This window comes from Geotrypetes seraphini, chromosome 3, assembly GCF_902459505.1.
Source record: "Geotrypetes seraphini chromosome 3, aGeoSer1.1, whole genome shotgun sequence".
Classification (NCBI taxonomy): Eukaryota; Metazoa; Chordata; class Amphibia; order Gymnophiona; family Dermophiidae; genus Geotrypetes; species Geotrypetes seraphini.
The window spans coordinates 391,819,525-391,835,678 of NC_047086.1; the positions used below are offsets into that span (position 1 = coordinate 391,819,525).

The window sequence follows — 16,154 nt, forward strand, 5'->3', positions numbered from 1 at the left end:
ATTCTTCCTTACTTCCACTTTTGTGGAGAGGGACCACATCCGCCCTTCTCCAGTCCTTCGTTAGCACTCCCGACTCTAGAGACTCGTTGAAAAGATCAGTCAGCGGAGCTATCAGAGCATCCCTAAGTTCCTTCTATTCTACTTTTATACCCACACTAATCTGATACTAGATTCTAGGTGGATAACATTACATCTGACATACTTTAAGCCCAGTGGCATAGTAAGGGGAGAGGGGCGGTCTGCCCCAGGTGCCATTTAGCTGGGGGGCGCTAGCACTCATTCTCCTATTCACACCCCCCCCACTACCGCGTGCGTGCCCCCCTTCCATTTCCCTATACCTCTTTAACGTTCCCGGCGGGAGCAATAGCCTCAACCTGCTGTTCACACCAGTGTCAGCTCTTCCTCTGATGTCACTTCCTGGCCCCGCACCTAGGAAGTGATGTCAGAGGAAGAGCCAACGCTGGCACCAGCAGCAAAAGTTGGGGTTGCTGCTCATGCCAGAAACGTTAAAGAGGTCAGGAGGAATAGAAGGGGTGCAAACATGTGGTGGGAGGGGGCGGGGAAGGAGTGAATGGAGGTGGGGGGCAGAGAAGAGGGCAGGGGAAGGGCAGTACTGCCCCAAGTGCCTCTCACTCTCAGTCAAAAGCACGCGGACAAACCCGCTCAGACAATCATGCGCAGGACGTCAGCGCGCTGGATTTCAACACTTTACTTAGAAATGTTGCCTCTCCCATTGGGGGGGGGAACCCCCATTATAGAGAAAAGAGTAATTTTTCCCTAAAAAATAGGGGAAAAGGCTGTTTTCTCTGTAATGGGATGGGGTTCCTCCCTGCCCACACCCCTCAACAGGAGCACCAACATTTCTAACTAAAGTGGTGGGGTTCCCCTCCACGCCCCTTCACATCGCTTTAAAATAATGTTGAAATCCAGCGTGCTGACATCCTGCGCGCGATTGTCTGGGCGGGTTTGTCCACGTGCGATTGTCTCGCGCAGTTTCGTCTATGAACCCTCACCCTCGCTGCCCCACTGTTCAAACCATAAATTAAATAGTGAGTCTTTAAGATTTTATGAAAGACATAAAAAGAAGGAATTTTTCTCAGTTCAGCTGGCAGATCATTCCAAAGCTAAGTACCCAAATACTCAAAAAATTTATTAATTAGGGACTTCAAATGAATGTACTTAACTGATGGATAACCAAGGGCTCCTTATACAAAGGTGTGGTAAAGATTTATACCGCAGGCTAGTGAGATAAATGCTCTAACGCTTATATTGTAGGATATTGTAGGAATTCAATGAGCGCTGGAATTTTTTTTTTTAATTAATCTTTATTCATTTTTTAAACTCACAATAAGTATAACACAAAATACAATCATTTTATACTTTAACATTACTTATTATATCATCAAATTATAGCTCTCATCAAATATCTCCCCTCTCTTATATCCAACAATATAACAATAACATATATATAATAATATAACATATAACATATATATAATAATATATCAATATAAATGCTGGAACATTTACCTCACTGGACCGCACTTTTGTAAAGCCAGTACAAGTTTGAAAGACTGAGAAGTAATCCGGCTAACTTGAAAGGATAAATAATTCAACAAACCGTCCGGTCTCAAACCATACAATAATATGTATATCAATACTACCATCTTAAAATTAACTATGGGTACTTTTACTAATTTAATTTAATTCTTATATACCGCTAATAACCGTGAGGTTTCTAAGCGGTTTACAAAAATGATGCATTAAAAGATACAATAAATAAGGTGCGCTAGCGTTTTTAGCACACGCAGGATTTTAGCGCATGCAAAACCCGCGCTACGCTTCTAGAGCTAACGCCAGCTCAATGCTGGCATTAAGGTCTAGCGCGCGCTATTCCGCGCGTTAAGGCCCAAAAGCACCTTTGTAAAAGGAGCCCTATGTTTTCAATGGTGATCCAATGCGATTGGTTGTTAAAGCGCAGTAATCCATATTTTTTTTTGCTTTGAAAATTCGGTGAGCCGCTGCATTCTAAAGTAGCTCCAGTCCATTTCTCAAGTTCAGCATTATAGCACGATACAATGAATTACAATGATCCAATTGAGGTAAATCGACCGCTCTCCTGTTCGAAAACTATTTGAAGGCGTAACAGGGCGGACTGCATGCAACTGGCCCAATTGAGAAAAAAAAAAAATCCAGCTGACCCGTTCATTTATCTGATTCTCAAAAGGCAATCTATAATCTAATCTAACACCCCAAACCCTTTTACTAAGCTGTGCTAAGGCTTTAACGCACGGAATAGCACGTGCTAGACCTTAATGCCAGCATTGAGCTGGCGTTAATTCTAGAAGCGTAGCGCGCGGTAATTTCCTGCCTGCGCTAAAAACGCTAGCGTACCTTAGTAAAAGGAGCCCTAAATTTCTCTTCTCTAGCTGCAGTGAAATAAGTAAAATTCATTTTCAGAGCACATTTTAAAGCCATTTCTTTTTCTGAACAAACAGCGGTGTTTTATTCTATTGGATTAGATTGATTAATTTCACGCACAGCATTTGTACCATAGGGTTAAAGCAGTTTAGGTGGAAAACAGCTGCTGTTAAATACAAGTACAGTAAACATTTACGGGGTCTTTTACTAAGGCGTAATAGCCGATTTAGCGCGCTAAATGCTAACGTGCCCATAGAATATACTGGAAGCGTTAGCATTTAGCGCGCTCTAAATCAGCTGGTGCGTCTTAGTACAAGTCCCCTTTAAAGTCAGATTCTGCAAACAGCGTCTCAATGATGATAATAATAATAATAGCTTTATTTATATCGCACCCTACTTCACAGTTCTAAGCAGTTTACATCAAGATAAATTGCATAATAAGCAACGAGAACATCAAAATACACCAGCATACACAGCAATTATCATTTATCAAACCGGTAAGAATTTAAACAAATTTGTCGAATAAATGAGTCTTCAGTGATCTTCTAAGGCCCTCTTTTACTAAGGTGCGCTAACTGACTAGTGCGTGCTAATCGATTTAGCGCGCACTAAACGCTAACGCGTGCATGTTAGTCTATGGACGCGTTTGCGTTTAGCGCCCACTAATCGGTTGGCGCACCTTAGTAAAAGGAGGGGGGTAAATGTTTGGTAAGAGAAGACAGCACCATTCGCATCAACCGCACTACGGCGACATCTGCAGAATCGCGGCTCCCGTTAAAGGCGGGCGCCGGTAACGTGGGCCAGGTTTTTAAAGGCCTACCTTTCACAGCGAATCACGCCTAACGGTGCCTAAAGTCATTTCCAGCTCAAACCACGTCTGCTTTGGCTTTAAGCGCTGTTAGGCAACGCTGTTGATGCGATTCGTTTTGTAAGCGCATGCGGGTTTCTACATTTTTTTAAACAATATTTCGCAGATTGGTTGTGGTTAGAATGGCAACTCATGTCTCCAGTACGCCTTTGCCATGTGCTCAGTATCAAAATGCCTAGTTACAGTAAAGATAACAGAATATTAGCTGATACATGGAAAACATTGCTTTATGTAAGTAATTTAACAACTATTCCAATTTACAAATCTACAAATCAATCTATATATCTAAACTCCAAGATTCAAATCGGCGGAAAAAAGATCGTCTGGAAGCATTGGATGATATAGTAGGTATACGTTTATTGAATGATGTTATCTTTAACAGTAAAATGCTTGAGTTTTCACAGTTGCAATATAAATATGGCCTTAATAAATCAGAAAGTTTTAGATAGTTGCAATTGAAGCAGGCCGGGCTCCCCTGAATGGAAAAATCTTAGTGAGCAATATAGTATGGAGTTCTTATGCTTTCAGGCGGACTTCCTGGGTCACCAGGCTGCCCAGTGGTATAAATTATTAACTGGAATTATTAAAAAAAAAACAACCAAAAAACACTGGTCTGAGAGACATTTGGAGCATGGAGATTAAATATCAAATTTCTGTGTCTAAATGGACACAAATTTGGACTTGGAGGATGAGATGTACAATGTCAGCATCTATGAGACAAACATGGTTTTTTCTGTTACATAGAGCGTTATGGACCCCTGTTTGGTTACAAAAATTGGATAGCTCCAAGTCTAGTAGATGTTGGCACTGTCATCTCGAAGCAGGGACTTTAGATCATTTATTATGACCTTTGGAAATCAATTTGGGACCAAATTAATTGTTTATTAGATAATCCAGTGGCATTGTCATATGATATTGTGCTATTTGGTATGGCAATGAGAGCAAAAAGTCAGATTTCTACAAATAACAAATTATTACTTATAATGACTGGGGTTGCCATTCAACAAGTTACGTACAATTGGAAAAACTGGAGTAGACTACATTATAATTTTTGGTGGAATTCCCCATGTTATATAAATAAAATGGAATACAGCGAGGGTGTTTTAGGAAATTTCAAGATGTGTGGGAGCCATTAACAAAATATTGTACTGATTAGATGACATTTTTTCCCTTGATTTACAGGTTCAATTATAAGGAGGGAGGGGGGATAATTTTATTATTATATATTGTACAATGTATTTGATTATATGATAGGAAGGGATGGGAAGGGTGGGGGTTAACAGCATATTATGTGTACTCTTGATGATTATTAAGTGATATATTTATGATTTATTTGTTTTAACATATTGATACACTTATTGTACGTTTGAAAATGAATAAAGAATTTAAAAAACCCAAACAATATTTCAATTGGTTTTTAATTAGCGCAGTCAATTAGTGCGCCAATTAAAGCAATTAAGTTAGGCGCCATTTGTAGATTCTGCACCTCAGCTCCCCAAAATATAAGCCGCATTCATTTAAACACTGTTGAAGCAACCATAGGGCTGATATTGAAAGCGATTTAGCCAGCCGCTGACCAGTTCAATCACTTGCCCCCTCTTTTACAAAGGCGCACTATGCTTTTTAGCGCACGCTAAACACACTCTAAATGCTAACGCGTGCATGTTATCCTATAGACACGTTAGCGGTTAGCACACGTGTTGATTTAGTGTGCGCTAAATCTGCGCTAAAACGCTTAGTGCGCCTTTGTAAAAGAGGGGGGGTTGGTCAGGGTTAGACGCCAATATTCAACAGCATTTAACCGGCTAAATGCTGCTGAATATCACGGCTACTGCCAGCTATGTTGTGGGCGTTCTAGGGGCGGAGTCAGCACTTCAGCGCTAATTAATTAGCGCACGGCAATGCCTCATGCACTAACTGATTAGCGCTGTCATGCCCACTCTCCACCCCCAAAGATGCCCCCAGTGGCTAGCCTGGTCACCAGCTATGTTGCACAAAACAGACAATATTCATCGGCTGACTGGCTAAGTTTAGCAGCCAGATAGACCCACCAACCAACTTCCTAAATTCTGAGCGTTATTTGGCCTGAAAAGAGCGTTATCTTATTTCGTTAAGTGCCAATTTGCAGAAACGAAATTCTGTGTTTTGACATTGTTTCAGATCATTGATTGAACCATATCTACGTCATTCTCTTCTTGGTTGGGCTGAGAACCTTTCAGCACCTGTCATAGCAACATTCCAGAGGTGATATTATGATGTCATAATGCCTCATTCCACCAATAAGAGCCAACCTCATCAGTGATGTCACAATGGCTTGATTGACCTACACTTGGCACACTTTTATTACATACGATGGGGTGCTGAAAAGTTCTTAGCCCAACCAACCAACTTCCTAAATTCTGAGTGTTATTTTGCCACCGCAACTGAAAAGAGCGTTATCTTATTTCGTTAAGTGCCAATTTGCAGAAACAAAATTCTATGTTTTGACATTGTTTCCGATCATTGACTGAACCATATCTACGTCATTCTCTTCTTGGTTGGGCTGAGAACCTTTCAGCACCTGTCATAGCAACATTCCAGAGGTGAGATTATGTTGTCATAATGCCTCATTCCACCAATAAGAGCCAACCTCATGAGTGATGCCACAAGGGCTTGATTGACCTATACTTGGCTCACTTTTATTACATACGATGGGGTGCTGAAAAGTTCTTAGCCCAACCAACCAACTTCCTAAATTCTGAGTGTTATTTTGCCACCGCAACTGAAAAGAGCGTTATCTTATTTCGTTAAGTGCCAATTTGCAGAAACAAAATTCTATGTTTTGACATTGTTTCCGATCATTGACTGAACCATATCTACGTCATTCTCTTCTTGGTTGGGCTGAGAACCTTTCAGCACCCCTCATAGCAACATTCCAGAGGTGAGATTATGATGTCATAATGCCTCATTCCACCAATAAGAGCCAGAGACCTCATGAGTGATGCCACAAGGGCTTGATTGACCTATACTTGGCTCACTTTTATTACATACGATGGGGTGCTGAAAAGTTCTTAGCCCAACCAACCAACTTCCTAAATTCTGAGTGTTATTTTGCCCCTGTAGCTGAAAAGAGTGCTATCTTATTTCCTTAAGTGCCACTTTGCGGAAACAAAATTCTGTGTTTTGACATTATTTCAAATCATTGATCGAACCATATCCATGTCGTTCTCTTCTTGGTTGGGCTGAGAACTTGACAGCACCCCTTCACAAGTAGACAAAACCCAAAAAGAAGTGGGATAAGTAAAGATAGGTATACAGACAACCTGTATTGTCAAGAAGCTCGTTTGCAGCACTCAATAGATGAATGAGATCAACAAAAATAATGGTTGATGTGAAAAGGACCCAACATGATGGCTTTTATTTTGGCAAGGGTTGGCTCATCTCTCTTTCGATCTGTCTGATGAGATATCATAGAAGGGTTTTCCTGGCCTAATTTTCTGGCACCTAACACAGGCGCCTACCGGCTCCTAAGTCTTACTAAGTCTACTCTCCGCCCCTAATCACGCCTACTTTTCAGGCAGGCGTTGTTAGGCATGGGAGGCACCTCAACTTAGGTGCCATTCCGAGGTCCATGCGGATCTCTTAATTGATTCATTTTTTATATTTGTTTTAAATAACTTCAATGTCATGGTCAATTACCACACCAATAAAGCCAATTAATTGATTTTGAGTTCCGCGCAGAACTTGGCAAGGCGTCCCCAATCCCTAGGCCAGGCGTGCCGAAACACAGACCATGTTGCGTCCTTTCCACATCAACCATTATTTTTGTTGATCTCATTCATATATTAAGTGCTGCAATGAAGCTTCTTGACAATAAAGGTTATCTGTATACCTAGAAACATGGTAGCGGATAAAGGCCAAATGGCCCATCCAGTGTGCCCATCCGCAGCATCCACTATCTCCTCCTCTCCCTATTGGCTAAGGCTCTTTACACCTGCATTGTGAGGTCATAGAGCTTTATGGTTATGGAAACATAGAAACATGATGGCAGATAAAGGCCAAATTGCCATCCGCAGCATCCACTATCTCCTCCTCTCCCTATTGGCTAAGGCTCTTAGTATTTGCATCTCCTCTTCCTATAGGCTACGGCTCTTTACACCTGCATTGTGATGTCATAGAACTTTATGGTTATAGAAACATGATGGCAGATAAAGGCCAAATGGCCCATCCGCAGCATCCACTATCTCCTCCTCTCCCTATTGGTTAAGGCTCTTAACATTTGCATCTCCTCTTCCTATTGGCTAAGGCTCTTTACACCTGCATTGTGAGGTCATAGAGCTTTATGGTTATAGAAACATGATGGCAGATAAAGGCCAAATGGCCCATCCGCAGCAACCACTATCTCCTCCTCTCTCTCACCTGCCTATCCCAGGCTTTCTTAAATTCAGTTTTACTTATCCCACGTCTTTTAATTTTCTGCACACTAATGGTAACATCAATGCATGACAATAATTGAAATAAATAGAAAATAAAGGGTTTTAATATTTGCAGTAAAATGGTCTTAGCACACAGGAAAGACCCACATCAGGGGTATGCTAAGGCCACTTTTTACTACACCTTAATGAACGGGTACCAAAGATATTTGATGAACACATCACAGAGAGAATGTTATGATGCAGGACAAAGATTTCAACGTCACCCCAACTGACTTCAACTTTCAAAGACTAGTTTTTGGGTAAAACCAAAGGTTATATCTTACCAGCTTTGTGTGCGTGTGAAACGTTCTGTAGATATAAACCACTCTTGTATAAATACAAAACCTTTTCCAGTTGACTGAATGTTTCATCTATCCCCCAACGAAGCTCTCCTACAGAAACAACGAAAAGCTACAATTAATGGGAATTAATAGCTACCTGTTTTGATGGCTCCCTTTTGTTAGACTTACATAAGAATGGAGTAGTTGAGGGGTGACAGGATAATCGCGCGCCAGACACCAGCGAGCCGACAATCGAGCGCTGACAATTCGGCGTAAGAAAGAAGCGCGCCGCGGGAAAACTTAGTTTTAAAGAGCCCCGTTGGGGGGGGGGGGGGTGCAACCCCTCACATTATAGAGAAAACGGAACTTTTCACGAAAAAAATTGGAAAAAGTTCTGTTTTCTCTATAATGGAGGGTTCCAACCCCCCAACCCCCCCCCCCCAACAGCAGTGCGAACACTATACAGTAAAGTGGGAGGGAAGTTCTCCACTCACACCCCGGTTCGGAGCTCTTTAAAACTAAGTTTTCCCGTGGTGCGCTTCTTTCATGCGCCGAACTGTCAGCGCTCGATTGTCGGCACGCTGGTGTCTCGCGCGCGACTATGAACCAATTGAGGTATTCTACCACTCAATGAGATGTGACCAGGTACATTTTTAGACACCGAGGTGACCGGGAAAAAATTTGTCCCCATGCCATTCTCTATGTGGGCACCAGTATTTAGGCTACAAAAAACCTGGCATTAATAGGTTACGTCTAAGGTTCAGACATCTACCGGCAATTTTATAAACGGCATCTAATTTAAGATTAGCATGTACCAAGCGCTGCGTTCCTAGGCGCCTTTTATAGAACTGAGTCCAAAATCCGCGCTACGCTAGTATTCTGTAAAGGCTGTGCCGTGAAGAGAGTTTAAAAAAAAAACCCACTGAGTGAGCACTTACCCTCAGCCATTTTGTAGGCAGTAAAGTAAAGACACGATAATCCTGCGCTAACCAGTAAACACGCGCACTTAAGAATGTGCTAACTGGTTAGCGCAGGAACGCCCACTCTGCTCCCCCCCCCGCACTAATTTAGCAGTTACCAAAAGACACTCAAGCGCATCCGACGGTACACCATCGTTAGCGCTGAACGTGGCATAGTAAAAGTGGCCTTTCTACATATAGGTATTGCTTTGGAAATCAGTTATTTTTGAATTATACGTGCCAATTTTGATACTCGCCGGACGCAGGCACACGTTTTGAATTAGATGTGTCAAGTCTCCACTGCAACAGCTGCAACGCATTGGAAGGGGGAAGTAAAACCCGGGAAGCGGCAGGCTGTCTGACCGACAGGATTCCTATACCTCACTCTTAGCTAAATATCCCTAATCGAGCCTCATCTCACTACACACTTTGTAAATGTTCAGTTCTACCCCCCCCACCCCCTTCTAACCAAAAGGAAACTTCCACTGTGACATTCTTTCCAGCTGGTATCTTTTTTTAAAATCTAGACTCCTGCCAAGAAATGTGTGAATTACACAGGAGCGAAAGGTATACACTGCAGCCAAGCTTTACTTTAGCTGAAACAAGCTCAGATTTATACCACAGATCGCGCCAGGAAAAACTGTGCCTAATTAGGCTTCAGTTCGTCAGTTTTAATGTGTCATTGTTTATCAGGGAATTCATCTACTATACCGTATTTCCCCATGCATAGGCTGCGGCCTATTCGTGGGTTCTACAATCCCCTGCGGCTTCCTTATATGGGGCGGCCTATCTAAAGACATCGTAGATAAGCCGCCCCATTGGAAGAACAGCCGTGGAGTCCCCCTTGCCTGCAGCTCCCTCCTGGACGGCTACCGGCTGCCTCGTCGCAGCCAGCGGTGCAGGGCCAGGAGCATTCTTTTCAGCATCCAGCCGGCCCCGCGCTGCTTCCTCAATGCTTGCGCCAGTTCTTGTGGGACTCGTGAGAACTGACGGAGGCACTGAGGAAGCAGCGTGGCTCCGGCAGGATGCTGAAAAGAATGCGCCTGCCCTGCACCGCTGGCCGTGACGAGGCAAGAGGCAGCTGGTGAAGGTATTTACCAGGGGAGGGATGTATAGGCTGCCCCAGCCGCCCCATTGTATAGGCCATTTTAGGTTTTTAAAACGCTTAGATAAGCTGCGGCTAGTAACAAGGGGCGGCTTATCTAAGAGTTTTACAACCTAAATCTACATTTCCTGCGGCCTATACATGGGGGAAATACGGTATTCTCTTTAATATTAACTGACCTCAAATAGAGACATTTGGAGCATTGAGATAAAACAGTATATTTCTGTATCTCGGCCACAAATTTGGACTTGGAGGTTGAAATGTACAGCGTCAGCATCTATGAGACAGACATGGTTATTTTTATTACATAGGACTTTTTGGACCCCAGTTCGTTTACAAAAACTAGATTGTTCTAAGTCTAATAGATGCTGGCATTGTCATATTAATATAGAGACTCTGGATCACTTGTCATATTTTTGTCCATTGACACTTAATTTCAGGAGGTCAATTTGGGGACAAATAAATCTTATTCTTGAGTCATCTATTCCCTTAACTTATGAAGCCATAATTTGTGGTACGTTACTACACGTTAAGCCTACTTTGGATAAATATAAAAGCCGTCTTTTCTTAATCATGACGGGAATAGCCATCCAAAGGGTCACAAACAACTGGAAGAGCCACGACAAAATAAATTACATATTTTGGTGGGCAAATGTGTGTACCACATATAAATATGAGAGAATGAATGCGGAATGTATGGGGTTTAGTAGTTCATTTAATAAAGCGTGGAGCCCGTTGACTACATTTGTTACCTCACAATAAGGGTCATGTATCTCTCCTTTTCTTAGATTTCCTTACGCATCCAGGGTGGGTGGGTGGGGGGAGGGAAATTTATTTTGAGGATTTAATCAATTTAGCGCACGCTAAAAGCCAACGCGTCCATTATATTCTATGGACGCGTTAGGTCATGCTAAATCAATTTGCGTACCTTAGTAAAAGGACCTGTAAATATATTAGTAGTTATTCTTTTTTTTTTTTAATCTTTATTCATTTCAAATCTTAAATCAAGTACAATATTGATATTTATCAATTAAGCATTCAAATACACTTGAAATCCTATCATTGATCATCATAATATAAAATATTACCCCCTCCCTTATTTATTTATGAAAATGATTTATTTCAATTATAATCAAAAATACCCATCCCCCTCCCCCACTTAATGTCTTAAAATTTTTATACAGGGAAGAATATTTTTAATCTTTATAATAATCTATTAATGGCCTCCACACATCTTGAAATTTGTTATAATTTCCTTTTTTGGACAGCTAGTGTCCTCTCCATTTTATATGTATGGCATACAGAGTTCCACCAAAAACAATAATTAAGTCTATTCCAATTCTTCCAATTATAAGTGATCTATTGAATGGCAACCCCAGTTAAAATTAGCAATAACTTGTTATTATTAGATGAGATTTGTTTCTTAGCCCTCATTTCTATACCAAATAAAACTGTCATATGATAATGCCACATGATTTTCTAATAGGGAATTAATTTGATTCCAGATTGATTTCCAAAATTTTAATATATATGGACAATAGAATAACAAATGATCTAAAGTCCCTGCTTCAAGATGACAATGCCAGCATTTATCAGATTTAGAGCTATCTAATTTTTTTAAACGAACAGGGGGTCCAGAAAGCTCTATGCAGCAAGAAAAACCACGATTGTCTCAAATGCAGACATTGTACATCTCAGTAGTTGTTATTCAAGAGATGTTTTATAGGGGAAAAGGTGACCTCAAGCGCTTGCGGCTGTATAATTTTAGATCAAATCTTGTCATAATAGCCTAGGGCAGGGGTAGGCAATTCCGGTCCTCGAGAGCCGGAGCCAGGTCAGGTTTTCAGGATATATCCACAATAAAGATCGATTTGCATCTCAAGGAGGCAGTGCATGCCAATCCATCTCATACATATTCATGGTGGAGATCCTGAGAACCTGACCTGGCTCCGGCTCTCGAGGACCGGAATTGCCTACCTCTGGCCCAGTGCGAGCTATCATTAGCCCCTTATGTTTTCCCTTTTATTTTTAATTTTTTTACTATTCATTTACCGTATTTTCGCGGATATAACGCGCGCGTTATACGTGATTTTACGTACCGCGCATACCCCTCGCGCGTTATATGCCTGAGCGCGGTATACAAAAGTTTTAAAACATAGTTCCCACCCCGCCCGACGCCCGATTCACCCCCCCAGCAGGACCGCTCGCACCCCCACCCCGAACGACCGCTCGCACGCGCTCCCACCCGCACCCGCATCCACGATCGGAGCAAGAGGGAGCCCAAGCCCTCTTGCCCGGCCGACTCCCCGACGCCCGATACATCCCCCCCCCCGGCAGGACCACTCGCACCCTCACCCCGAAGGACCGCCGACTCCCCAACAATATCGGGCCAGGAGGGAGCCCAAACCCTCCTGGCCACGGCGACCCCCTAACCCCACCCCGCACTACATTACGGGCAGGAGGGATCCCAGGCCCTCCTGCCCTCGACGCAAACCCCCTCCCCCCAACGACCGCCCCCCCCCAAGAACCTCCGCCCGTCCCCCAGCCGACCCGCGACCCCCCTGGCCGACCCCCACGACACCCCCACCCGCCTTCCCCGTACTTTGTGTAGTTGGGCCAGAAGGGAGCCCAAACCCTCCTGGCCACGGCGACCCCCTAACCCCACCCCGCACTACATTACGGGCAGGAGGGATCCCAGGCCCTCCTGCCCTCGACGCAAACCCCCCTCCCTCCAACGACCGCCCCCCCCCCAAGAACCTCCGACCGACCCGCGACCCCCCTGGCCGACCCCCCCACCCCCCTTCCCCGTACCTTTGGAAGTTGGCCGGACAGACGGGAGCCAAACCCGCCTGTCCGGCAGGCAGCCAACGAAGGAATGAGGCCGGATTGGCCCATCCGTCCTAAAGCTCCGCCTACTGGTGGGGCCTAAGGCGCGTGGGCCAATCAGAATAGGCCCTGGAGCCTTAGGTCCCACCTGGGGGCGCGGCCTGAGGCACATGGGCCAAACCCGACCATGTGTCTCAGGCCGCGCCCCCAGGTGGGACCTAAGGCTCCAGGGCCTATTCTGATTGGCCCACGCGCCTTAGGCCCCACCAGTAGGCGGAGCTTTAGGACGGATGGGCCAATCTGGCCTCATTCCTTCGTTGGCTGCCTGCCGGACAGGCGGGTTTGGCTCCCGTCTGTCTGGCCAACTTCCAAAGGTACGGGGAAGGGGGGTGGGGGGGTCGGCCAGGGGGGTCGCGGGTCGGTCGGAGGTTCTTGGGGGGGGGCGGTCGTTGGAGGGAGGGGGGTTTGCGTCGAGGGCAGGAGGGCCTGGGATCCCTCCTGCCCGTAATGTAGTGCGGGGTGGGGTTAGGGGGTCGCCGTGGCCAGGAGGGTTTGGGCTCCCTTCTGGCCCAACTACACAAAGTACGGGGAAGGCGGGTGGGGGTGTCGTGGGGGTCGGCCAGGGGGGTCGCGGGTCGGCTGGGGGACGGGCGGAGGTTCTTGGGGGGGGGCGGTCGTTGGGGGGAGGGGGTTTGCGTCGAGGGCAGGAGGGCCTGGGATCCCTCCTGCCCGTAATGTAGTGCGGGGTGGGGTTAGAGGGTCGCCGTGGCCAGGAGGATTTGGGCTCCCTCCTGGCCCGATATTGTCGGGGAGTCGGCGGTCCTTCGGGGTGGGGGTGCGAGTGGTCCTGCCGAGGGGGGAGAAGAATCGGACGTCGAGGGGGGGCATCAGGCTTTCAGGATGGGGACAGGACTTCAAGGGGGGACAGGCAGATCTTCAAGGGGGACAGGCAGACCTTCAAGGGGGGACAGGCAGACCTTCAAGGGGGGACAGGACTTCAAGGGGGACAGGCACGGAGAGGCGGGGCAGTGCACCGAAAGTCAGGGCGGGTGAACGGTGAGTCGGGGCAACCAGAGGAGAGGCGGGGCAGTGCACCGAAAGTCAGGGTGAGTCGGGGCAACCAGAGGAGAGTCGGGGCAGTGCACCGAAAGTCAGGGTGAGTCGGGGCAACCAGATGAGAGTCGGGGAGGGCGAAAGGAGAGTCGGGGTGGCCAGAGGAGAGTCGGGGAGAGCGAAAGGAGAGTCGGGGTGGCCAGAGGAGAGTCGGGCAGCATGCGCGTTATATGCCTGAGCGCGGTATAGAAAAGTTTTTGTACATATCATCGTGATTTCTGCGCGCTATACCCCTGTGCGCGTTTTACAATGGTGCGCGTTATATCCGCGAAAATACGGTAATAAACAGTTTTTCAGAACTAAACAAAGTGTCTCTTCTTTCTTCCTAAAAATGGTAAACGTCCAGAGATAACATCACATCTACTGTCTGCAGATTTGATTTGAAGCTTTATAGTTCCCATTATCAGTGTCTAGTGCAGGGCTGCCCATGTCCGGTCCTCGAGATCTACTGGCAGGCCAGGTTTTCAGGATATCCACAATGAATATGCATGGGAGAGATTTGCATACCAAGAAGGCAGTGCAGGCAAATCTTTCTCATGCATATTCATTGTGGATATCCTGAAAACCTGGCCTGCCAGTAGATCTTGAGGACCGGACTTGGGCAGCCCTGGCCTAGTGGAACAACTCCATGTACTGGAAAGCTTTACAGATGTTATCAAGATGACTTTTGACCTGGACGTACGTGCTAAGGCAACCTTCCTTACAGAAAAAATTGAGCAAATCTGAAAACATCTCTGACTAATTACTGTCACGTAATGGAACTTGAACAGGAAAGTGTATATAAATGTCTAGGAATTGAGGAAACAGCAACAGTCCAGCATAGATTATTGAAAGAAAAGATCAACAAAGAATAGCACAGGAGAATACAATTGAGACAACATAAGACACAAGTCATCTATCATCTAGCACAGGGGTGCCCACACTTTTTGGGCTTGCGAGCTACTTTTAAAATGACCAAGTCAAAATGATCTACCAACAATAAAATTTAAAAAAAACACAACGCACACTGTACGCATAGAAAATGTTAATTATCATTCCTATTCCAGGGTTTTTCAAAGAGGTCAAAGCAGATGACTCTATGCACTATCACCTCAGTAACAACCATACAAAAATAGACAAATATACCCCCCTCCCTTTTTACTAAACCACGATAGCAGTTTTTAGAGCGCAGGGAGCTGCGCTGAATGCCCAGCACTGCTCTCGACGCTCATAGGCTCCCTGCGCTAAAAAAAAACTCTATTGCGGTTTAGTAAAAGGGGACCTTAGTGTAAAATATAGACAGCAGATATAAATTGAGACACATTTCGATCACTAAATTTAAAATAAAATCATTTTTCCTACCTTGTCTGGTGATTTCATGAGTCTCTGGTTGCACTTTCTTCTTCTGACTGTGCATCCAGTCTTTCTTCCCTTCTTTCAGCCTGTATGCTTCCTCTCCTCCACACCTCATTCCCTCCCCCAACTTTTCCTTTCTCTCTCCCTGCCCTTTCTTTCTCTCTGCCTCCCTTTCCTTTTTTTCTGTTTCTCTTCTTTCCTTCTGTCTCCCTGCCTGCCCTTTTTCTTTCTTTCTTTCTCCCTGCCCTCTCCCAAGACACTGCCACTGCCATCGGGGACCCAAACTGCCATCGGGGACCAGGACCCAAACCGCCACCAATAACAGGCCCGAAAGCCGACGCCAATAACACGCCCAAAAGCCGCCGCCGCCCCAACCTCTCCCTGCTTCGGCCGACCAGCATCGCGAGGAACTGTTGGGGGAAATGCTGCCGGGTCCTGCCTTCGCGGAAACAGAAAGTAGGCAGGACCCGGCAGCAAGAAGAGGAAATGCTTCACTAACCTGTCTCCCGCCTTAGCCCGTAGCGAACGCTTGCTTCAGGGCTCTCAACATGTGCGTGCAGGCTTCCCTTCTCCCCCCCCTCCCCCTCCCCGGGCATAACTTCCGGTTTCGGAGGGAAGAGAAGAGAAGCCTGCACGCACACGTTAGAGCCCGGAGCATAAGTTCGCTAGGGGCTGAAATCTCCAAGCCGGTTTTTTTGGGGTTTTTTTTAATGTTCAGCAGCGGCAGATGACAGCTGGGCGGACCGCCCAGCTAAAAGGCCCTAGGGAGAACACTGGAGAGGAAGGCTGATC

General features: G+C 45.5%; 1 protein-coding gene across 2 annotated transcripts in view; it reads right to left on the reverse strand.

The window, feature by feature from the left end:
• PKDCC (protein kinase domain containing, cytoplasmic) overlaps positions 1–16,154 on the reverse strand; it is a 115,006-nt gene that overhangs the window by 42,171 nt on the left and 56,681 nt on the right. Inside the window, exon 5 of one of the 2 annotated variants that reach the window (XM_033935657.1) lies at positions 8,028–8,135. The exons of the other annotated variant lie outside the window; for it this stretch is intronic. Coding sequence (XP_033791548.1) covers positions 8,028–8,135 — 108 coding nt within the window. The remainder of the gene's footprint in view (positions 1–8,027; positions 8,136–16,154) is intronic. 2 annotated transcript variants of the gene reach the window in all.